At 43.2% G+C, this 25,175-nt stretch overlaps 1 protein-coding gene across 4 annotated transcripts in view; it reads left to right on the forward strand.

Moving 5' to 3' along the window:
- Positions 1–25,175, forward strand: part of NBEA (neurobeachin) — a 1,052,497-nt gene that overhangs the window by 398,658 nt on the left and 628,664 nt on the right. For all 4 annotated transcript variants that reach the window (XM_082246613.1, XM_082246612.1, XM_082246614.1 and 1 more), the window contains exons 19-21: positions 9,735–9,816; positions 13,125–13,248; positions 22,029–22,221. In XM_082246613.1, the coding sequence (XP_082102739.1) occupies positions 9,735–9,816; positions 13,125–13,248; positions 22,029–22,221 (399 nt within the window). The remainder of the gene's footprint in view (positions 1–9,734; positions 9,817–13,124; positions 13,249–22,028; positions 22,222–25,175) is intronic.

Raw genomic sequence — 25,175 nt, forward strand, 5'->3', positions numbered from 1 at the left:
CCCTTCTCTGGACTTTCTCCAGTTCCAGCACATCCTTCCTGAGGACCGGTGCCCAGAACTGGACAGCATACTCCAGATGTGGCCGGACCAGAGTCTTGAAGAGCGGGAGAATAATCTCTTTATTTCTGGAGTGAATCCCCTTTTTTATACAACCCAGTATTCTGTTGGCTTTGCTTGCGGCGGCTTGGCATTGCATGCCACTGCCAAGCCTGTTGTCTACCAGTACCCCCAAGTCCTTTTCCATCCTAGACTCACCCAGAGGTTCCCCCCCTAGTGAGTAGCTTGCTTTCTGGTTTCTGGCCCCCAAGTTCATTACTTTACATTTTTCAACATTAAATCTCATCTGCCATGTAGTTGCCCACCCCGTTATTTTGTTCAGGTCCGCTTGCAAGGTTTCCACATCCTGCATAGAAGATATTGGCATGCCTAATTTAGTATCATCTGCAAATACTGAGATTGTACTCGATATCCCCTCCTCCAGATCATTTATGAATAAATTAAACAGGATTGGTTCCAGGACAGAACCCAGGGGGACCCCACTTTCCACACCCGCCCAATCCGAGTACTCCCCATTAATCACCACCCTCTGTACTCTCCCCTGGATCCAGTTCTCTATCCAGGTACTCACCTTATGGTCCATACCTACCTTCCTTAGTTTGTACAGTAAGCGTTTGTGGGGAACGGTGTCAAAGGCCTTTGCAAAGTCCAGATACACCACATCCACAGGCTTACCTTTATCTAGGTGGCAGCTCACTTCATCGTAGAAGGTTAATAGATTGGTTTGGCACGAACGATTTTTCATGAATCCATGCTGATTACTACTTATAATACCGTTTTCATTACTAAAGTCTTGTATGTGGTCCCTTAACATCCCCTCCAAAATTTTGCAGACTACAGTTATCTAGTTCCTGTTCGGTTTATATTTTATTGCTTATTCGCAATGTACCATACACTTTGAGAAAATCTGTACAATGTCAGTACTGTACTGTATTTCATGTTTATTTATACAATAAAAAATAGTAAAAAAATAAATAAATTATCCGCCTGTCGTTCAGCGGGCAATACCGGCTGCCAAATGTGTCCCATTTAACTAAATAGGTCTGCGCTGCAACCACCTACAGTTACAGTATGATGGTGCAGGTTTTTAGAGGCTAAAACAGGTAGTGGGGTGGGTGACAGAACAGCTCCTCACTGCCCACCAAATACCCTCTGCAAAGTAGGGGAAGCTCATGTAAACTAGCCCTCAGGCCCCATTCACACTTTAGCATTTTGTAGCTTGTAGCTCAAAACTCAAACGCTCAACAAGCAAAAACCTATTGTTTTTAATAGCCCATCTGAGTGTCCTGTCATGTGTAGCAAAATGCATTTCACACAAAAAAGTGCTACTTTTCAGGCAGAATTGAGCGGTTTTGTCCCCATAGACATCAATGGAAATGCCTAAAAAGTGTGATATGAGCTATTTTCAATAAATTTTTCAAGCATTTTGTTGCACCTTTTTTGCTCAAAACAGCAAAAACGTAGAATTCTGTTCCAAAAATTGCTTAAAAAATAAACAAAAAAACACTTGAAAACGTGATGCTTAGGTGTGAATGTAGCCTCAGTGGTTTGGATTTTTTGCAGTGATTAGCTGTAGCCACGCAATTGCAAACTTTAGTAGCTACTCGTGCTATTCAGAGCAGCTGTTAGTAATCCTGGCACACTATTGATTTATAGCTGCATTAGATAAGCATTGCTGCAAACTACAGCTGCAATTCTGTATCTAGCTACAAATCAGCAAGAGAAAATAAGCAAAGAGATTTGTATCTGCTACTAATCACTGCTACAAAGTAGCCAGTGTGACATCAGCCTCAGTCATTCAGATCCTGGATTGTGTTATGTCATACAGTATTATTTACTGCCTACAGACATTCACTAATCTGGCTTTAAACTGATTGAGCAAATGTGCTCTTATGTCTGTAGGCGTCTACAGACTGCAAAGATATACTGTAAAAAACACCTGAAGGGCTTTGAATATTTTACGCTTTCAGCACTGGGTAGGCTATATGAATACGCTAGATCTTGGGCTGTGTGTCTGACAGTTTTGTAGCAAATCCAGAATCGCTCTACTAATTAACGTTTTTTATTTCTAGAAAAAAACATAAATTGAAGTCACTGAAATCACTTGTTTGAATGCAGGAATCTTGAGTTTTCTTTAGTTCAGCCCGCAGGTTGAATATAAATGGAAAACTCTTAGCATGTACCCAGCTTTAAGGCCTTATGCAGACTGGACATTATCAAAACGTCAGTAGAAAGCTGTAACTGTAGAAGGCATTTTCAATGTTTTGTAGCATTTTTCAGCTTTTTTCAGCTTATGGCTCAAAAACGTTGATAAATGCAGAATAGCCGCGTTTTTCAGCTTCTTTTTTTTTTTTAAGCTTTTATCAGATTTAGAGTGTTTTTACAGCTGAAAAACACCTCCTAAAACCCACTAGTTCTGGGGTTTTTTTTTACAGCCAGAAAAAAATGCCCCTGCCAAAAACTGCTGATAACAGCCTGTGTGTGCGTGGACACATAGGATAACATGCTGGGGAGTTTACTGGCTGCAGAAAAAAGCATCTGACGCCAAAAACAGCAGCTGTAAAAATGTCCAGTGTGCATGAGGCCTAAGAGTTAATTGGCCTTTTTGAGCTGCTTGTTTGACTAATACGCTTTAAAGGGTTTCAGAGGGGGACTTCCAAAGGCAAATACACAATCGTGTCATATTTTTTTCTGTGTTTTAGTGGTGCTTTTGGTAGTGCTATGGCTGGGGATGTTCAAAGTTTATCATCCTTTGTTTTTTGGTCTTTATGGTCTGCTCTTTGTTTAGATATGCTTTCTAAAAGGAACTCTTGAGCCTTCCTGAAAAGATGCTCCTGTGTTACAGAGACTATGGTAATATCATCCATATGCAGAAATAGAAGGGACAATGTAAATTAAAAGGGTGTGTTAAATATCAGTTTAAGGCTGGGTTCAACCCTGTGAATCCTGTGTGGGTTCCCGCATCCCACCTGAATCGCAGAAGTTTGACAGTGAAATCTGGGAACTGTTGCGGGTGTCAATGTTAAGGTAATGACACCCCCAGATCGGTTTGGAGATCGCAATGTGAACTGTGGAATGATACAGGAATCAGATCGCATGGGTGTGAACACCCATATGATCCGATTCCAGTGCGGACCCAAAAAAAGGAGTCCTGTGCCTTCTCAGTTCGAATGCAATGGAAATTCAGCCATGCAAACTGTGTGGCTGAATTAGCATTGCACAGACATCGCATGTGACCTGCACAGCAATGCGGTGCAAATCACATGCAAAGTCTGTGTTTGCCCCAATGTGAACCCAGCCCATGCACACTGCAAAGAAGCTGCTCCTACAGCCTTTTGTTTTCTGCCTGGAAACTCCCCTCCATGTTAGCCAATGTGTCCATGCAAACTATGGCTTTTTCCAGAGTTCACAGGCATATGCTCTTACAGGTAGAAAAAACCCCCCCACCAAACTTGCGTTTTTGAGAGGAGTGTTTGAGCAGAAAAGACGCCTAAGTGCCCAAAAACACGCAAAAAAAAAAAAAAAATAATAGGAAAAATGGGCTAATGGGGGGTTGTAAAAAAAAAAAAAAAAACTCATGCTCAAAGAAGCTCAATAAAACATGCAAAAGACCACAAAAAAGCACAAGTTTCTTCAAGCTTTGAGGCAGAGAAATAAAAGCTCAAATGCCTTTAAAAGTAGCTTTTTTTTTTTTTTTTATGAGCTGCAGTGTACATGAGCCCCTAAGAAACAAAGCGTAACCTATTTGACAGTTCCGGCACAATTGTCCAAAATACTGTTTTAACTTTTCTTAGCTAGAAAAGTGACTAAGCAGAGATTACACGCTGTGCTGCACACAACCTTTAAGACTTAACAGGTTTCCTTTCTTTCCAAAGCATTTGTATTAGAAAATAACGGTGATATTTAATGCCTGTTTGATTTAGTGTAAGATTATTTACTGTCATAAAGTTTGCACTTTGTTTCATTGTTACTGCACAGTACTGATGCAAACTTGCAGCAAAAGACTGCTCACAAAAGTTGTTCCACTTGCTGTTTTCCCTTCTGTCCTCAATTAAGTTTCCCATATGCATATTGGTGTAGCCCTTAAAGTCCAACCAAAGTGAACCAAAAATGATCACCTACTAAAATGGGAAAAATACAAAGAATTGCATGCAGTTGGAACAGGAATGCGGTGTGTTTCCTGTCTGAAACCCATGTGGTTCCCACAGCGCTCCTGTGTGAACCCAGGCTTGTCATGGTGACTGTAGCCTGGGTTTGCACAAGAGCAGTGCGAGAAACCTCATGCGATTCTGATAGGAACTGCACCATATTCCTGTGCAAATCGCACCGCAATTTTTTTGCAGTTTAATTTGAGCCCTTTCATTTTGTATGAGCTCAGATCGCACCGCAAAGATATCGCTACTGGTTATCGACAAGTACTTGACTGAAAGTATTGGTACTCAAACTAACCATTACAAAAACGGTATTGGTGCAACCCTACTAGAAAGGCAATTGTTCTTCTTTGAAAATACCTGCTCCACTGACTCTTTATAGATGGAAAAAGCTTATAAATGTTGCTCTTCCCCATTATGGAACTATCTACAATTGCAGAGGATGCCCCACTGAATTTGACAAAATTTGGTCTTCATGGCTGGAGAATTCTCACAGCGAACCTGGCCTGGTGTTTTTGAGATGCTTATTGTTGGTTGTAAGCTTACACCACCTATTAATGTTCTAGGTGATCCCACATCCTGTTTAATGGTCTTTGTGAGTTAGGAATTTTTAAATTTGCTTGGGATTCATCCTCTGCTGTTGTGTTGATTCATGAATGCTTTCAATTCAGTTTTTTTTATTGTCCAAGGGGCAGCCATGAGTTTAAGTTTTTTGTACTGTCTTCTGGCATCAGGCATATAACCTCTCCCTGCCTCCGTCTCCCAGCTCTAATTGCTGGGAGGCGAAGGTGGGCATTCCAATCATGTGACTGCTATGATTGGCAGCCACAGCAGTCACATGATCAGAATGCGCCCGATCACTAGTATGCATCAGGAGCTTCCGGTACCTGTTTGTTACTCAGCACAGTAATATATATAGGGATACATATATATATATATATATATATATATATATATATATATATATAGGAATACATATATGGGGCCGCTCAGTGTTAAAGTCCAACCGTCAAGAGGCCACATATGATGACGATAATCTGATTTAAAGCAGCTGTAACCCTAAAAATGAATAAACAAATGATTCTGTCCCTTCAAGCATGAATAACAGCACAGTCCATGTGCTGTGTAATTTATGCCTTTCTATAATCTAAAATACCTGTGTGATCCTGCCTGGTGCTGCCCTTCCCTCTGTAAACTGACCATGTTTATCATGGATGCTAAGCCTTGATACCATGGTCAGTTTACGTGCCTCCGTCATCAGGCTGCCTCTCCTCTCTACCCCTCTCTCTCTACCTGTGCATGTTTCAGTTAGTCTCGGTGCTCCCCGCCCCTCTTCTCCTGCTGCTATAGGAAGTTTGTTTTCCTCGTAGAATCCCATGTTTGATTAGATTATGTGCCTCAGTGTATGTGCTTTTTTCAGAGCACCGCTCAGCGCTTATATGACCACCCGCTGCTCTCCTCCTATCCTCCAGACTGACGTCAATGGGGGATTCTCACCCCCTCCCACTGTGGTTTTCCGATCAGGGGACGAGAGCTGCGGGCCATCACGTGAGCACTGAGCAGCACTCTGAGACTAAGGTATGAAGCTGCATACTGCAACTATATTTAGGGAGTGGAACATACCCAGTTTATTTGCAACTGTAATAGTTCCTTGCTTTATATTATACCCTAAAACTTTATTAAACAGAATTTATTGAAAATAAAGTGCAACGATTCATGCACCCAACTGCATGTATGATCACTCAGCTATATGGTTGGAAATCTATGATATAGACTAGGGGTGTCAAACTCAATTTCATCAAGGGCCACATCAGCATTATGGTTGCCCTCAAAGGGCCAGTTGTATCTGTAAGTCTTTATAAATTTACCCAGGGCTTTTTGTCTGAGAGAATAGGTGCAGGAACTCAACCACGCCCTCCCCTAATGACCCGCTTAGAGTGGTGGGTGTGGCCAATTTGCACTGTGGAAGGTTCTTAAAGGGGCAATAAATACCAGGAGTGCATTATGTGCGGATTTTAGGGGTGCACTGTATACAGAGTGCAGGGTTCAGGGGTACACTACCTATTGCGTGCAGGGTTTAGGAGTGTGCAGGGTTCAGCTCTCTTGACTGTCCACATCTCGCTTCCACCCCTCCTCGCCTCTGACCTCTGCACCATTCTCCCCCATCCCCCACCTATGCGCACTCCTCCCCGGAAACGTTTCTTCACATCTCACCTACCTGGCCCAACTCAGTACCTCCTGGCAGTGTAGGTGGCTCCACCCCTCTCTTTCACTTTCAGGAGGATTATTGGATGGAATCTGTGCAACCGGGCACAGATGGGGATAACACTGCAGCTTAACATGTGATGCCCCATCCCACACTGCACCTGACATTTAAATCTTCCTTGTCCCTGTCATGAGTGCAGGGCACACAGTGATCTGTGAGAAAGAACTTTCACCACGTTTCAGCCGAAAACAAGCCTTTGGTGTGAGGGCCACATAAAATGGCCTGGAGGGCTGCATTCGGCCTACGGGCCTTTTGTTTGACATATGTGATATAGACTATATGGTCCAAAGTCTTTGAAAAACTATTACACCTGTCTAAGTATCTTGGACTGCCGGACATGCCATTTTAAAGTCTTAGGCAATTATTGTAGTGCTGTGTTCAACAGCTCCCCACTCCGGGAGCTGGATTGCCTGACCTCCACTCTTACATTTGGGCGACTAATCTCTCTCAGATCAAATTGTGGTTACGGCACTCCTCCTATCTGGGTTGACCTGGAAACTGCATTGTTGCCCACGAAAGACCTTGGTACTCTCCTCCTTAGTGATAGATGGATCCCCTGGGATTTTAAACTACTCACCCTGCCCATGCAAGCCTCTCTGAAAGCCTGGCGTAAACCCACGCCTCCCCAATATAGCACCATTGTACTGCCGCAAACAAAGCTGCCTTTATCCCTGCTGAACACACATGTTCCGGATCTCCCTATTCGACTTCTCCGACATCACAAAATCACAGACATCTCCCAATTTCGTAGGGATGACAAAATGATACCATACCACACTTTCATAAGGTACTATGATATACCTGTCCCCCTTCACTTCACTATTCTACATATACACCACTTTCTTTCTCAAAACCCACTTGAGGGAATTGTAGTCGATAAACGTATTTGGGACCAATACACAAGCCCGTCTAACAAACCTAAAGGCTTCGCGTATTATTACGACATAATCCTGGACACTACCTCCTTTCTTAAAACCCCCCCCCCCCCCCCCCCATGTTCAAATGGGAACTAGACATTGGTACCACCTTTTCCATCACACAGTGGCAGCAGGCACTAAAGATAGTACACAAACACACATATTGTGCTACCCATTGGGAAATGGCCATGAAAATAACCAATAGGTGGTATTACACGCCCTATCGCCTGGCCGGTTTCTCAAGTGCATACTCCCCTCTGTGCTGGCGAGAGTGTGGCAAAATGGGAACCCTTCTCCATGTGCTCTGGGAGTGTCCTTCCCTCAAAAGCTTATGGAACTCTGTATTCAAGTATATAGCGACTCATACCGGTTGTATCATCCCCCCAAATCCGGCTCTGGCTCTTCTCCACTTGGGTATTGATAATCATCCATATCGTTTCCATGCCTGGATTACACGTGTCCTTATTGCAACACGTCTATTAATCTTGCATAAATGGAAAACCACTACCCCCCCACCCCCACTATGCAGGAAGTAATTGCGTTAGTACAAACAAATCACAAATTTGAACGCTCCATGGCCATAAACGATCTGTCACTTAACAAATTCGACCACTGCTGGGGTTTCTGGTCTTCAAGCTGTGGAAATGCTACCATTACACCTCTTAGCACAGTTTCTGACCCCTCTGATGCAAGGCTACAACCAACCTCCTTATAGGCTCACTAACCCACTTATGTATACATATACACATCCATGAAGACATGGCTATTTGGTAATGTTATTTGTTGTTACCTGTTCTTTGCCATCTGTTACTTGTACCTTGATTTTGATATTATTACTGATCGGGATTGACGGATCCCCCCCTCCCCTCCCCCTCCCTCTGTTTTTTCAGTGTATGTTCTGATTACATGAAAATATGTTGATATACTCTACATCTTACCTCACGGCTACGCCGTTGTTTGTTATATTTTGAAAACCCAATAAAAATGATTTAAAAAAAACAGCTCCCCACTCCCCTTTACTCCCTTTTGTGGCTTTCCACAAGATTGGAAGATTTTTAATTTTTTTTGTGTGGATTTGTGCCCATTCAGCCAAAAGGGCGTTTGCGGTCAAATACTGATGATGGATGAGAAGACTTGGCTTTTAATCTACATTCCAATTCAGTATGGTTGAGTTAGGGGCCTTGTACGTTAAACTCATCAAACTATGCCTTTATGGCATAGTTGTCACCTTAACAGTGCACTTCACTGGAAACACCTAAACTCAACATGAAAGAGTATTTATATATATTTTCCATCATATAAAAAGTCATTCTCTCTAGTCGTATTGCATGAAGTTTGTAGTTTTCCTATTCAGACTTGCGTGCGGCGTTTGTGTCCTGCTTTTCTATGGTCCCCACCTATGATCTTTTCTGTCATATGGATAATGTTACTCTTTGTGCCTGAAATTAATTTTCACAGTTTGGCTCTATTGTACCTCACAGGACCTGTCACAATTTATTTTCTTGGAACTGATTAATTAGGGTAAAAATGAAAAGCGGCATCTATTATTGCTGCATTGTGGAACATTATCTTTATTGTTTTAGTAAAAAGCAATTTTTATCTCTGTTGTTGAAAAAGAAGTTGAAAAAGAAATTATGAGGAAGAATAATGAAACAAGTACTGCTATTTGGTAAGGATGGTCTTCGAAAAAGCCAGTAGGGTGTAGTGTTGTCCTTGTTTTTGTAAAGATGGGGCTTGATTGCAATGTTAATGAAATATAACATTAAAAAAATGACAGCCAGGATTTTTAATTTATTTGTGGAAAACAAGGTCCTATGTTATCCTCCAGTGACAGATTTTGTTAAACTACTCCTGAATTTACCTGTAGAGTGTGTGCTTTGTTAGTTGTAATAAAGGTTTTACTGAGATTATTAATTCCAACAGTTATACTCATTATATTAGATTTATTATGAACACTTCAGTGCAACTTGTTGTTCAGTCATTTGTGATGTCCGACTCATAGAGCGCCAGGCTTTTCTGTTCTCCACTGCCTCCCGGAGCTTGCTTAACTTCATGTTCATTGTTTCCATGATGCTATCTATCCATCTTGTTTTCTGTTGTCCTCTTCTCCTTTTTCCTTCCATGTTTCCCAGCATCAGGGTCTTTTCCAATGAGTCCTCTCTTCACATTAGGTGGCCAAAGTATTCATGTTTAAGTCTCAGAATCTGTCATTCCAGTGAATATTCAAGGTTGATTTCCTTCAGGAGTGACTGGTTTGATCTCCTTGCAACTTATAATAAGTAGTAAAAAAATAATAAAATGGTAAGCTTGATGTTGGTTTTTTTTCCTGCTTTTGTCTTTTAGATCTTGACAGAGCAGGTTTGCACTCAAGTTGTCCATAAGCCTCATCCAGAGCCAGATTCAACTGTGAAGATACAGAACCCAAGTAAGAAGGGATAAAAACATTTTATTTCAGGATCTTGGCTACTTTTTTGCAGTTTTTATTTATAAAGAAAAAATCATCCCTGGATAATTTGAGAAAAGTGTAAAATTACCACAGATACGTCTGCTTCTTTTTAGGCTCTGCTCACACTTGTGTGTGCGTTTGTGGGAAATGCAGGGAAATAAATTAGTTAAATACTTTTTGAAATCACGCCACACTGAAATCCTGAGGCACCATACAGTTTAGCACACAAAATTCTGCACCGGCTGCTGATGCATGGGGGGGCACTTTAGGAATTAATGGCTCCCCGCACATCTGCTAAAGTGAAGCTTGTTTCCCTGCGGGTTGGGCATGCGTGCAATTTCGCGCATGTTCCACACTGTCAGAGATGTGAATCTAACCTAAGGATGTAGTTTGGGCCTGTATGTTTAAAGACTAGAGCTTCATTAAATCGGAACTCCAGACAGAGAATTACAGGCTTTGGGTCATATCTGTTGGGAGAAAATTACCGCTTGATATTTACCCTCTGTCCATATCACTTTGATGTGGTGTACAAATCATAATTTTGTTCACTCTAGGTATTGCCATCTTGTGGACAAGGCAGTCTATGAATGGACAAGGGAAGGGGGAGCAGATAAACAACACTACTGCTATATTGTATTAGAGCCTGCAGCTCTCATAACCACAACCAGCTGCAGATCCATGAGACTGCACAGTCCTGCATGAATGAAAATATAAATTTTACACTATTTTGAATCAATCCAGACATTGCATAAACATCAGCAGACTTTTGCCCAACAGATATGACCAAACACTGTGTGTAATGTTTTTGTAAAGTGATAAAATGTGTCAGCAGGTACAGTATCTCACACCAAGTGAGTACACCTCTCACATTTTTGTAAATATTTTATTATATCTTTTCATGTGATACCACTGAAGAAATGACACTTTGCTACAATGTAGTGAGTGTACAGCTTGTATAACAGTGTGAATTTGCCGTCTCCTCAAAATAACTCAACACACAGAGATTAATGTCTAAACTACTGGCAACAAAAGTGAGTACACCACTAAGTTAAAATGTCCAAATTGGGCCTAATTAGCCATTTTCCCTCCCCGTTGTCATGTGACACGAAAGTGTTACAAGGTCTCAGGTGTGAATGGGGAGCAGATGTGTTCAATTTGGTGTTATCGCGCTCACTCTCTCATACTGGTCACTGGAAGTTCAACATAGCACCTCATGGCAAAGAACTCTGAGGATCTGAAAAAAGAATTGTTGCTCTACATAAAGATGGCCTAGGCTATAAGAAGATTGGCAAGAGCCTGAAACTGAGCTGCAGCATGGTGGCCAAGACTATACAGCGGTTTAACAGGACAGGTTCCACTCAGAATAGGCCTCGCCATGGTAAACCAAAGAAGTTGAGTGCACATGCTCAGCATCATGTACAGAGGTTGTCTTTAGGAAATAGACGTATGAGTGTTGCCAGAATTGCTGCAGAGGCTGAAGGGGGGTCAGCCTTTCCCTGCTCAGACATTACGCCGCACACTGCATCAAATTGGTCTGTATGGCTGTTGTCCCAGAAGGAAGCCTTTTCTAAAGATAATGCACAAGAAAGCCTGCGAACAGTTTGCTGAACACAAGCACACTAAGGACATGCATTACTAGAACCATGTCCTGTGGTCTGATGAGACCAAGATAAACTTGTTTGGTTCAGATGGTGTCAAGCGTGCGTGGCGGAAACCAGGTGAGGAGTACAAAGGCAAATGTGTCTTGCCTACAGTTAAGCATGGTGGTGCAAGTGTCATGGTCTGGGGCTGCATGAGTGCTGCCAGCACTAAGTAGCTACAGTTTATTGAGGAAACCATGAATGCCAACATGTATTGTAACGCACTGAAGCAGAGCATGATCCACACCCTTCTGAGACCGGGCTGCAGGGCAGTATTCCAACATATCGACCCCAAACACCCCTCCAAGATGACCACTGCCTTGTTAAGAAGTTGAGGGTAAAGGTGATGGACTGGCCAAGCATGTCTCCAGACCCAAACCCTATTGAGTATCTGTGGGGCATCCTCAGACAGAGAGTGGCGGAGTGCAAGGTCTCGAACATCCACCAGCTCTGGGATGTCGTCATGGAGGAGTGGGACAGTATTCCAGCGGCAACCTGTGAAGCTCTGGTGAACTCCATGCCCAAGAGAGTAAAGGCAGTGCTGGAAAATAATGGTGACCAAACAAAATATTGACACTTTGGGCCCAATTTGGACATTTTCACTTAGGGGTGTACTCACTTTGTTTGCCAGCTGTTTAGACATTAATGGCTGTGTGTTGTTATTTTGAGGGGACAGTAAATTTACACTGTTGTACAAGCTGTGCACAAACTACTTTACATTGTAGCAAAGTGTCAATTCTTCAGTGTTGTCACATGAAAAGATATAATAAAATATTTACAAAAATGTGAGGGGTGTACTCACTTTTGTGAGATACTGTAGGTGTAAGGTAGGTTTTGGTTCCCAATAAACACTACATTAAGTGCAACAATATGTGTGGGTGTACAATTTAAATGGAGCCTGACCTAATAGAAATATGGTGGATTTCATGGTTGACCTGTTTTTGAAAGTGGGGACGAGTTGCCATCTTTATACATTCTTAACTAGTATGTGAGTCAGCGACCCACATCTTAGGTTTCCTAATATGTGATATGCACATGTTTTTAACAAATCAGTGACCCAACTTAAAATGAAGCAAAGTTTACACTGACAGTCTTGTAAATTGAACTTTTGGCTGTGCCCGCACTGCAAAGGTTAACTATTCGTTTTTGTCTAGGGGATTGGAGAAGGGAAATATTCTTACCTAAATCCTCTGATACTTCCTGCACAAGACTGGTCCTTGCAGTTCCATTTCCCCCCACGGTCTATCGTTCATGTGCGGTGGACTTTTCCTGGGCTTGATGAGGTTAGGGACAGTCCACCGCTGGATCGTGGAGGAGCGCCATTTTCATGCTGGAGTGGAGAATTGAGCGAGTATAAGCTTTCTGGTCGGCACTAGACAAAAACGAGCAGTTAACCCTTGCAGTGCAGGCACATCCCCACTGCATGGGAATACTATTTTTTTTTTTTTTGGAAACGGGCTTTAAAAATCAATCCTATATTTGTGTCCTGACGTTATCTGTATGTGTATATATATATATATATATATATATATATATAGTTTGAACTATTGTGTCAGAGTCCTTTTAGAAATACATTTTACTCTTGAAAAAATGCCATATTCTACATTTTACAAACTCTGCTTGTGCTTTAATTTTTTTTTTTATCAGTGATTCTCAAGGTGGTGGCCACACTACTGAAAAACTCCACTCCAAGTTCTGACCTAATGGAGGTGAGACGTCTTTTTCTGTCTGACATGATTAAACTCTTCAGCAACAGTCGGGAGAATCGAAGGTGAGTGTGTTAAATATTTAAGTGTATCTTTTTTTTTTAAAAAAAATTTTTCTTTCTTTTTTTGGCCTGTGAGGTAGAAATCGAAATAATCTCTTTCGTTCATCGACGGACACAGCGCTCCATAAATTATAACTACTGGGTTATGTTGCCTCCTACAGGAGTAGGCTAGGCAGAACAAAAACACCTGGCAACGTCCATGGGCCATCCTCCGGTATATAATCCCCCTCTCTGCCCTAGGTAATTAGATTTAATCTGTCTAGTCAGGAGTAAGGACCTAGGCTCCCGGCTGAGATCTCTGGTCCTAGCAATTATTTCTCCTTCTTTACATCTTTTTTGTTTTTTCTCTTGGGAGATCTACAATCAACTGCCGGGCTGGGCGACGGGCTGGTTAATCTAGATTCAGTGGTCCCCCCAGCCCAGCCATTGAGCGCGTCCAGATGGCAGCTACGCGCTAGGTCAGCCACGACATAGCCTCTCGGACAGAGGCTGGCCCGCGAGTTAAACGTCTTGAAGGATCGCATACGACTCTGCTTGGGTCTGAGTTGCAGCGGTCCCTTGGCCGACAGCAGTGGTGAGGATTCTGTCTGGAGCGTTACCCGCACCTTGGAAGAGTAAGTACAGTCCCCCCTCTCCCCTTTTGGCAGTTTTTTGGGGTGGACGCGGGTAACCTCCAGGGACGGTCAGACCTTAAATCACACTGTGAGCTGGGCTTCCCCCACTCCCTTTCCCCCCTGTCTGGACCTTGGGTCTGGTGAAGGTCCAAGGGCAGAGAATGCAATGGAGACCCCTGGGGTCTCCCCCGCTATCTCTACTCTGTAAGGGTCCTGGGATAGTTTGTGACCTGCCCTTGTAGTCTGGAGTGGTCTCAGTGTAGGACACCCCTATGCATGCCCTACTGTTTGCAGTGTGGGTATAGTGCAGGGGGGTCCCAGTGCAGAGTGCGCAGCAGAGTCTCCCCTAACGTGTGTCCAACGTTCGGGGGGGTCCCCTTGCAGAGGGTGCAGCCTTGCAGAGGGTGCAGGGAAGATCCTGGCAGCATGCTTCAGTGTTTGTAGCTGATGGTGGCCATTTTCCCCTAGCCCAGGAGACGCTGGAGATGACCAAAGCCTCGTGAGAATGCCGAAGCTCCTCTTCTTTCTCTTAGTTCCCAGTTTTCTCTTCCTGTGCCCAGGACATATAAACAGGAATAGCTTCCATAGTGATGCTGGGTTTGAATTACCTGCATTCTACAGGGTAGTAGGGTGAGTCCTTGGGGGTCCCTGTTATCTCTCTCTCTGCTGATAGATACCCTCAGCCTTGATGGTATCCTTTAATGGTGCCAAAATATCGTTTTTGTACTGCAAGGTCTTCCTTTCCTTTATGGAGCCTCAGGGTCACATCTCCCCCACTGACCCCCTCATGGAGGTTGTATATCCCTCGGAACCTTAGCTTCCCATGGTTGCATTGACGGTAATCCTGCAGTCCTTAGTGTCCCAGAGTAGGAAGTGGCGTGTGGGCAAGGGCCCAGGAGGAAGTGTCCCCCGCCTTCCCCTGCTTAGTCTGTCTCGTCTGATTCTGAGCTTGATGGTGCCGTGGATGCGGCCCATCGAGGTGGATTTAATATCCCACCCCCAGATCCATCCGATAGTAAGAAAGATTCCTCCATGGTCACAGCAGCGAATGAAAAAGAGCTGGTAGACGCACTTATCACTCTTGTGCGCGAGACTTTAAAAATGTAGGATGCGGCTGATGTAGCCACAGACGTCACTGTGTCGTTTGGTACGCATAAGTCACCTCGTACTCCAAAGGTGTTTCCTTATGTGCCCCATGTTGATAGGTTTTCCTGTAAGGAATGGGAACAAACAAAATGACCATTTGTGGACCCCAAACGTTTTGCTGTATGTTACCCTTTTGAGTAGTCATTTTTAACAAGTGGACTAGTTCACCAGTGGTGGACCCTCCTGTTTTCCGGTTGAATAAAGCCACCATGATCCCAGTAGAGGGAACCCAGCTGACAGGAAAGCGGAGGCTGTGGCACACAGCATGTTTACTATGGCTGGTTCGGCATTGAAGCCAGTCTTTGCCTCAGCCCTGGTGTCTCAGACCCTAACTGAATGGGCCAGGCTTTTGCGCCAGAGCTTTGGGGGGGGGGGGGTGAGCTGGTCCCCGCTGCTTATGTTGATTTAGCAGACCAGTTGGTCCATGGGTTGCAGTTTATTTGTGATGCAGCTTTGGATACAGCTCCTGTGCTGTCCAAACTTTCTGTTTCAGCAGTGGTGATTAAGGGCATGCTGTGGCTTAAGAATTGTTCCGCAGACCAAGCCTCCAAGAAAGCTCTCATTGATCTGCCCTTTCAAGGCGATCGCCTGTTTGGTAATACCCTGGATGACATAATTAAGGGTATAACGGGGGGGAGAGTACCTTCCTGTCACAATCCAGGAAAGGGAAGGAGCCTTGTGGCAGACTGAGAATAAGGGAAATGGATCTTTCAAATCTTCCCCGGGAGGTTCCAAGCAACCTTGGTCTGGTAAGCCTAGAGCTAGCTTCTCCAGACCCGCAGACAAGACCCCTTCAGCATGAAGGTCTGCCTTCATCCATTATTGGGATGGGGGGACATCTTTCCTGGTTTCTGGCCTCATGGACCTCCTTCATGAGCGTCAAGTGGTTCCACGAAATTATTATTTTGGGGATACCAAGAAAGGGGACAAAGCTTGTCCTTTTCAGGTTTTTTTAGGTCCTGAGTCTCCTTGTGTGGATTTAATTCCTGTGAAGGTTCAGGTGATGTCCGAACTACCTAAGGTCCCCCTTATCCCTGTCCAGGGAATTGGTTTACCTAGATCTGATTCTAATTCTGACCAGGTGATCCTACCTCTGGACAAGCTTCAGGAACCACAGGCCATGATTCACCGGCTGTTGTCACACAGATAGTTCCCTCTCTCATTTTGCTGCATACAGGTTCTGAGTCTGGTGGTATCCACCTTCAAGACTGTTCTGATTGCACAGTCCTTCATGCAGCTCCTTTAGTAGGTTCGGCTCCACAGGAGGATACTGAGGTTTGTGGCGAGATCACAGGTTCCTCTGGCAGATGCCGCAGGCATCCAAGGGCCACGGTAAGGTCAGTATCATCCTCGGCTCCGGCTTCTTCCGCAATTCCTGCTAGGAAACAAGGGTGAGGATCTGCCAATCAGTCTGGTGGTCATAAACGTCCCTTGGGAGGCTTCCTCTCAGCGAAGACCAGTTGTCCCAAGGGCTGATCTAGCATGCTGGTTTTATTGGCTTAGCTATCGAAAGCCAGGTACTAAGGGATAGAGGTCTGTCTGGATCAGTGATCCCTACTATGGTGAAGGCAAGGAAGTCGTCTTCCAGCAAGATATACCATCATACGTGGAAAGCGTACATTTCTTGGTCTGAGTCGATTGGTGCTCATCTTCGATCCTTTTCTATGGTTTCGATCTTAACTTTCAACAGGGCGTTGATCAGAAGTTGGCCTTGAGTACCATCAAGGGCCAGGTGCCTGCCCTGGCAATCTTCTTTCAGTGACCCCTAGCCACGCATTTTTTAGTTTGTACCTTCATTCATGAGGTTCGCCATGTGGCTCCACCTGTACATTCTCTTTTGCCGCCATAAGATTTAAATCTAATACTTTCGGCTCTCCAGAAACCTCCATTTGAGAATATTTTGGAGATTCCCTTGTCTGTTATCCCAGAAGGTGACATTAGAGCTAGTTTCTCCGGGAACCACAGAGAGGAGACCCCTTCAGCATGAAGGTCTGCCCTCACCCATTATTGGGGTGGGGGGACATCTTTACTGGTTTTCAGCCCGTGGACTTCTTTAGTGAGCATCAAGGAGATCTGCAAAATGTTTCCTTTTAGGGATACCCAGAAAGGGGGGCAAAGTTTGTTCTTTTCATGTTTTTTTTGGTCCAGAGTCTCCATATGTGGATTTAATTCCTGCAGAAGTTCAGAGTCCGAACTACCTAAGCCCCCCCCTATCCCTGTCAGGGAATTTAATTACCTATGTCTGATTTTAATTCTGACCAGGGTGGTCCTTCCTCTGGACAAATTTCAGGAACCACAGGCCGTGATTCACAGGCTGCTGTCACACAGATAGTTCTCTCTCCCGATTTTGCATACAGGTTCTGAGTCTGGTGGTATCCACCTTCAAGACAGTTCTGTTTGCACAATCTTGCACGCAGCTTCTTTAGCGGGTTCAGCGCCACAGGAGGATACTGACGTTCGTGGCGAGATCACGGGTTCCTCTTCCAGACGCCGCAGGCGTCCAAGGGCGATGGTAAGGCCAGTTAATCCTCAGCTCAGGCTTCTAATGCAGTTCCTGTGAGGAATCAAGAGCGAGGATCTTCCAATCATCCTGGTAGCCATAAACATCCCTTGGGGGCTTCCTCTCAGACTAGACCAGTTGTCCCAAGGGCTAATCTACCATCCTGCTTTACAGTCGCTGGTTTTAATGGCTTAGCTATTGAAAGCCAGGTACTGAGGTGAGGAAGTTGTCTTCCAGCAAGATAAACCATTGTATGTGGAAAGCGTAATTTCTTGGTGTGAGTCAATTGGTGCTCATCCTCCATCCTTTCTTCAACGGGGCATTGTTCAGAAGTTGGCCTTGAGTATCATCAAGGGCAAGGTGTCTGCCTTTGCAATCTTCTTCCAGCGACCCCTAGCCAGGCACTCTTTAATTCATACCTTTATTAAGGGGGTTCAAGATGTGGCTCCACTTGTACGGTCTCTTTGCTGCCATGGGATTTCATTTTAGTGTGTTCATTTTTCCAGAAACCTCTATTTGAGAATATTCAGGAGATTCCCTTGTCTACATTATCCCAGAAGGTGACATTCTTGGTGGCTATTAATTTGGCCCGCAGGGTATTGGAATTGGCGGCATTATCCTGTCACAGTGACTATTTGGTGGTCCATAGGGATAAAGTGGTTCTTCGTCCCTGTCCATCATTCCTGCCCAAAGTTGTCTCTGACTTCCATTTGAATGAGGACATTGTGTTGCTTTCCTTGATTCCCAAGCCAGCTCATCCCAAGGAATTTGCTTTGCGTACCTTGGATGTGGTTTGTGTGATTCAGGTGTATCTGGCAGCTACTGAGCCCTTTCAGAGGTCAGACTCGCTTTTTGTGGTTATGGACGGACCAAGAAAAGGGCTGGCTGCTTCTTCGGCTACCATCTCCAGAGGGATCAGACAGACGGTTACTCAGGCCTATTAGGAACATAATTAAAGGTCATGTTCCACCTTTCCCTGTCACGGCACATTCTACTCGGGTGCTGAGTGCTTCTTGGGCCTTCCATCATCAGGCATCAATATCGCAAGTTTGCAAAGCGGCCACGTCGGTGCATACCTTCACAAAATTCTATAAGGTAGATACTTTATCATCTGCGGATGCTTCTTTTGACCACAATTTTTTGCAGGCTGCTGTTTAAGAGGGTCTGTTCCCTCTTGAGGGGTGATTTTCTTTAAACTTTTATTTTTTCAGATTGGGCTTCTGTGTCCTGGTTAAGGTCACTTATGGTTAGCATTGGGTTATTTTTCCCATCCCTCATTTTACTTTTGGACGTCACAGTAGTTATGATTTATATAGCGCTGTGTCCGTCGATGAACGAAAGAGAAAATGGGATTTTTGTACTTGCCGTAAAATCCATTTCTCCCCTTCTATGGAGTTCTGATACTTCTAGAACTGCTTGCTACTAAACTGATTACCTAGAGCAGAGAGGGGTATTATATACCAAGCTAAAACGGCCCATGGGCGTAGCCAGGTGTTTTTTGTTTTTTTAAGCAATATAACCCAGTAGTTATGATTTATGGAGCACTGTGTCCGTTGATGAACTCAGAGAAATGGATTTTATGGTAAGTACAAAAATCCCATTTTTTTTTTTTTTTCCTATGAGGTAGAAATCTAAATAATGTATTAAAGTGTGGCATTTGGTTTGCAAGAATTCTGTGTTGCAAGAAGTACATGGAATACTCTCCATCTGAAAATGATAGTTGCCTGGGAGACTTTGAAGGCAGTTGAAGGTTCTATGGTCCAATAAAAGCAACATTTTGCTTTTCGGCCATCATGTATAACACTACTGCACATCATTATAATTGCACCATCCCCACCATGAAACTTGGTGGTGGCAGCACGATGCATGATACTGTGGGGATATTCCTCTGCCACATGCCCTGGAAGGCTTTTGAGGCGTGTTCGGATCGTAGTCCCAATCCACCTGAGCAATCTCGCCAGGAAGCCCTCCCTGCACACTGCCTATAAATCTTAGGCAGTGAGGCATTTCCTGGCCTGCAGCTGCACATTCACACGCTGCCTATGATTGGCGGTGTGCAGTGATGGCCTTTTGGCGGCATTGCTCAGGTGGTTCGGGGACTACGATCTGAACACACCTTAGCCCATCCCTACTTGTAAGGGTAAAATGAACATTGGAAAATATATGGAAATCCTGGAGGAAAACCTGATGCTGTCAGCAGGAAATCAGGAAAAAATTTTCTCCCAGCAATACAATCCCAAGTATTAAGCCAAAACTACACAAGAATGGCCCAGAAACAACAATAATTATATACTGCAATAGTGAACTCACACCACAGATCTCAATCCAATATAGAAATTGTGGTTGAACTTGAAGAATGTAGTTCACTCCTAATCCCTGTGAAATTTGACAGAGCCAGAGGCATTCAAATGAGTTCCAGCCTTGGTGGAGGCTACTTTTACACAGATATATATTCTAGGGCCATGTTTGTCAGAAGCTGATTCCACTACATTACTTATACGAGGATGTGTTTGGGTTGTAAAAGAAACCAGGGGAACCCACAATAATATAGTACATACAGGTTGGGAATGTTTTCAATTGTTGGTCTCCCATGCTGGGATTGTTCCATTTTAATATGTGGAGTGGACAGGGCTGCTGAGAAGGCAGTACAGTAGGCCCTCCAATATTGAGCCCAGGCCCAAAAGTGGAATCTGGGCGGTTGTACTGCCTACTCTTATTGCTCCCCCTGCAGCGGCTGCCAGCTTCTTCTTTTTCTCCATCTGGCTGCCCTGCAGGGGAATCGGTATCTGTCCCCCCAGCCTCCTGCTGTCCGAGTCCCTGTGTGCCCCCCTCCCCTGCAGCGCTGCCAGCTTCCCTCCTCTTCTGCTGGCAGCTGCTGCAGGCTCATGGGTGGACTGTTTCAGGATGGAGAGTTGGGGGGGGGCAGTAAATACTGTATATCCTATTTACTGGCCTCTGCCTTTCCTGAATGAACACAGTGTGCGATCAGTACCGATCACTCCTGTGTCCATTTATCATGACGGATAGTGAACTATGTTTACTATGCTTTAGCTTGTGAATGAACAGGAAGCCTATAAGCGCTGCCTATTCACTTACTGTACAATGCAGCTGAGCCTGCAGAGAAAGGAATTGATGAATCTATGTCCTCAATTCCCTTCTCTGTCTCAAATGTGAGACTTCAGGGGTCTGTTTAAACCCCTGATATTTCCACAAGCCCCCCCCCCCCCCCCCAGCAGGTTTGTTGGAAAAAAAAATATAGAGTTCCAAAAACATGTAGGGCAGGAACTAATGATTATTTTCATACTTGGTCAGTTGGCCGATTATCATTTTGATTGATTGGATGAAAGATGCAAACAAAAGTGTGGCGTATAATTTAGTTATGTAAAGTTTAAAAAAGGACAATTTATTCTTGAATATCTATATACAGTAGTAAATATAAATAACCAGCTATATGGTTGGGTCGACAAAATATCTAATTCACAAATAACAGACAGAAGAGATTTGTTCTATTTTTTAATCGTTAGTGGGATCAAATTAACATTTATTTTAAACCAGTTTTAATTTTTCATCGGATCCAACTTGAAAACATTCTCAATCGTACACATTTTTGGACAGTGTATGTGGCTTTTTTTTAGAAATTACATTAATTTCATAATTGAATGTTAAAAACAAGTGAAATTTTCGAACGACATTTGTCCATTCATCGAATGTACAAAGAATTTTCATACAAATATTCTTGTCCAAAAATCAATACGTGTATAGCCAGCATTAGACACTTAGTAGCAGCAGTCGTGATGGGGTTGAAAAAAAAATGAAGATTAGCACTTTATAGTACAAAAACAGCAGATAGTCACTACTATAAAGGGGTTCATTTATACTATGAAATAGTGAAAGTGTGTGTGTGTGTGTGTGTGTGTGTGTGTGTGTGTGTATATATATATATATATATATACATACATACACCTACATCCAGAAGTAGAAGTCAGACATGAAGCTATATGAAGGGTGGCGAGGGGAATATCAATCTTTTATATCAAAGTAGTACTAGAGGCTGAGACTTTTTTTCATGGATATAAACATTTTAAAGATAATGCACAATACTGGTAAAGGTTTACTCTAAATGTGATTGTGATGCCTTATATTACCTCCAGTCTATTAGCCTCCAGCTTCTCTTGGTTCAGATGCTGATCTTACCTGCACAGAGCCCTTAAAGCGGAGTTCTAGTAACCTGTGGAAAAAATAAGTCAGCAGCTGCAAAAACTGTAGCTGCTGACTTTTAAAAAAAACTGGTACTCACCTGTCCCACGATCCAGTGCTGTGCTCACCCCAGTCGGTCCTACCTGCTGTCTTCTGTCCCTGGCATCTTCACTATGGGCACCTCGCTGTGGCAGGTTGCGGCTTCACAGCTGAGTGCCCACTGCGCATGCGCCCCTTCCTCATCTGTGAACATCATGCAGTTTTTTTTCTTCCTCTTCTTTTTATGTAAAGCTACTTTAACATTTTCATGTCTGCTGTACTTCTAGGTGTCTCCTGCAGTGCTCTGTTTGGCAGGACTGGATGTTCTCGCTCGGCTACATCAATCCAAAGAGCTCTGAAGAGCAGAAGATCACAGAGATGGTTTACAACATTTTCCGAATACTTCTGTATCACGCAATCAAATATGAATGGGGAGGCTGGAGAGTCTGGGTGGACACACTTTCTATAGCTCACTCTAAGGTACCTTCAACATTTTTATAGTCTACTCTTGAAATTTTAGCGTATTGATTTGGTGCCACCTTGTGGACCATTAGGTTCATTATTGCTGTGTCGTGAATGTAATTTCGTTTTATTCGATAAAATTTAAGGTCATTTTTTTCATATATTTTACACATCGTGTAACTCAACCCCTATGCCAATAAGATGGAGCCTACCTTTGCTTTCTGGTATCTGTGATCTGTCCGTAATATATAGGTACATTTCAAATATAGCAATTTTACCACTGCAACTAACTGTTCTATATATAAATATATAAAATATTGTTCCTCATTTTCATGTTATTTGTTTATCAAATGGGTAACTGTTACAGCTTGGTTTGGCTAGGATAGGCAGACCTTAATTGTGTGATAAATTGTGGTTTGTAAAAATAGAGGGTTCCTTGTAGGACAGTAGTATTGTGCAAGAACATGGGTGAAGATTTTATTTGCAGTTTTAGCATTGCTGAAGTTTGAACTGGAGTTTATACCCATCAGCCATAACGTTATGACTACTGACAGGTAAAGTGAATACCATTGAATATCTCATTACATTGGCCCCTATAAGTGGGTGGGGTATGAAAGGCAGCAAGTGAACATGTTGTCCATTAAGTTCATGTTTTGAAAGCAGAAAAAATGGGCACATGTAAGGATTTGCGTTACTTTGACAAATTGTAATGGCAAGACGACTGGGTCAGTGCAACTCCAGAACTGCAGCTCTTGTTTTATGCAGTGGTGAGGACCTACCAAAAGTAGTCCAAGGAAGGAGAACAGATGACAAGATCATGGGCAGCCAAGGCTTATTCATGCATGTGGGGATAAACACTTGTCCATGAAGTCTGATCCAATAAAAGAGCTACTGTAGCTCAAATTGCTAAAACAGTTTTAATGCTGGTTCCAAAAGAAGGGTGTCAGAACACACAGTTTGTGTATGGGGCTGCATAGGCGCAGACTGGTCAAGGATGCCCATGCTGACCAGTGTCCACAGTCAACAGTACCTACAATGGCCACGTGAGTAAAAGAACTGGACCATGGAACAATAGATGCAGGCAACCTGGTCTGATGAACTTTCTTTTTATATCATGTGGATGGCCAGGTGTGTGTGTTGCATACCTAGGGAAGAAATGACATGAAGATGCACTATGGGAAGAAGGTAAGCCGGTGTAGGCAGTGAGATAATATGGACAATGTTCTGCTGGGAAACCTTTTTTATTTTTGGAGTTCATGTCTCGACAGGTCATGGCTGTTTTGGCGGCTATTTGGGGACCCAATTAGGTGGGTGGTCATAATGTTATGACTGACTGGTGTTAACAGAATTCTAATAAAAACTATGTTTTAGCAGCTGAAAATAGTGCAGCATTTAAAGTCACATAGCATACCAAAGGATTATCATCAGAAATTCAAAACAGGCTGGTTAGGTTGTGGTAGAATTTTCCTACACACGAGAGCTTTGTCGTGTGTCAGCAGTTCTTGTTAATGTTTTTTTCCAAACACTGTGGGGTCTATCTGTAAAAAAAAAATAAAATAAATAGATTTTTTATGATTTCTTATATTGCCTTTTTTCCTGAAATACCTCAATCAGGATAATACATCATTATGGCTTCTAGATAGGGCTGACGATCATAGGAAATCAACATGTTAAAGTGGGACTATAGACAAAACGTTTTTTCTCTATCGTTCATCGACAGATGCAGCTCCATCTTCTTTAGACCAGTGGGTTATGCTCCTCCAATCAGGAATAGGCCTGCCATTGGTCTAAAGAAGATGGAGCTGCGTCTTTCGATGATTGATAGAGAAAAAATGTTTTGTCTATAGTCCCACTTTAACATGTTGATTTCCTATGAGATTATAAGTTCTTACAAAAATCCAGTTATTTCTAAAATGCACCACTATTACATTGTGATGCAACACCTGCATAAAGATCAAAATTGAATGCCAGAAGTTTGTTTTATATAAGTGGAGCTAATGCAGACCAAATCTCTTTTGGCATACAGAGAGAGATTTGGGCACAAACAAGGTTATGAAAGTGTGTGTGTTCTAATAAAGTAATATAAATCCAGGAGACAACATACTTAAATATTTTATTTATTTTCCCTGCCTCTTAACGCAGTTGTAAAGGTTACATTTTTTATGTAAAATAATAAACATGGCATACTGTACTTACCTGCTCTGTGCAGTGATATTGTACAGAGCAGGCCCTGAACCTCCTCTTCAGGGGTCCCACACTGACACTGTCCGTCCCTCAGCTTCTGTATCTGCCCCTATAGCAAACCACTGGCAATGGGGTTAGACGTACGTGCTCACTAATGAGCAAGGCTGTGTGCATCCATAGCCACACACAGCACAGCTAGGCCCTGCACCCTGCTTCCTCCTCACAGGATTTGATTGACTGCATCAGGAGCCAATGGCTCCTGTTCTGTGATGAGAGGAACACAGACAAGTGCTGTTGCAGATGGGCACAGTGTGGATTGTGATAGGACTCCAGTAAGTATTTAGAGAGGTGAGGGGGTACTTTTAACTTAATGCAGAGAATGAATAACCACTTTAAGTCTTATCAGATTCAGATTGGGACAAAGTAGTGTACTTTAGCATCTTCACTTCCCTGCGTTGGGTGGGTGAGAGATAGCTGATGTGAACCAACCACCAGACCAGGATCTTTATTTCCTTATTGCCAAAATCAGTTGGTAGCAGCCTTGAGAGAGCCCGATTTACATTTCAGTTGCTTGACATTGCTTGGTTGATGGTTTATCTTATACTATTTTCTTGCTGATTCTACTTTAATTTAGTTTACTCTTTATACATTCAAATCTCACCAAAGGCAATATCAAATTCAGTTTCTGCAATGGATAATCTACACGCTAAAATAATGAAAATGGTACAATTATATAGGCATGCACAATTATGGCTTTGATGTGTGTTTCTCCTTTGCATAAACAATGA

The sequence above is a fragment of the Pelophylax lessonae genome (assembly GCF_965119305.1).
Source record: "Pelophylax lessonae genome assembly, chromosome: 2".
NCBI classification, from domain to species: Eukaryota; Metazoa; Chordata; class Amphibia; order Anura; family Ranidae; genus Pelophylax; species Pelophylax lessonae.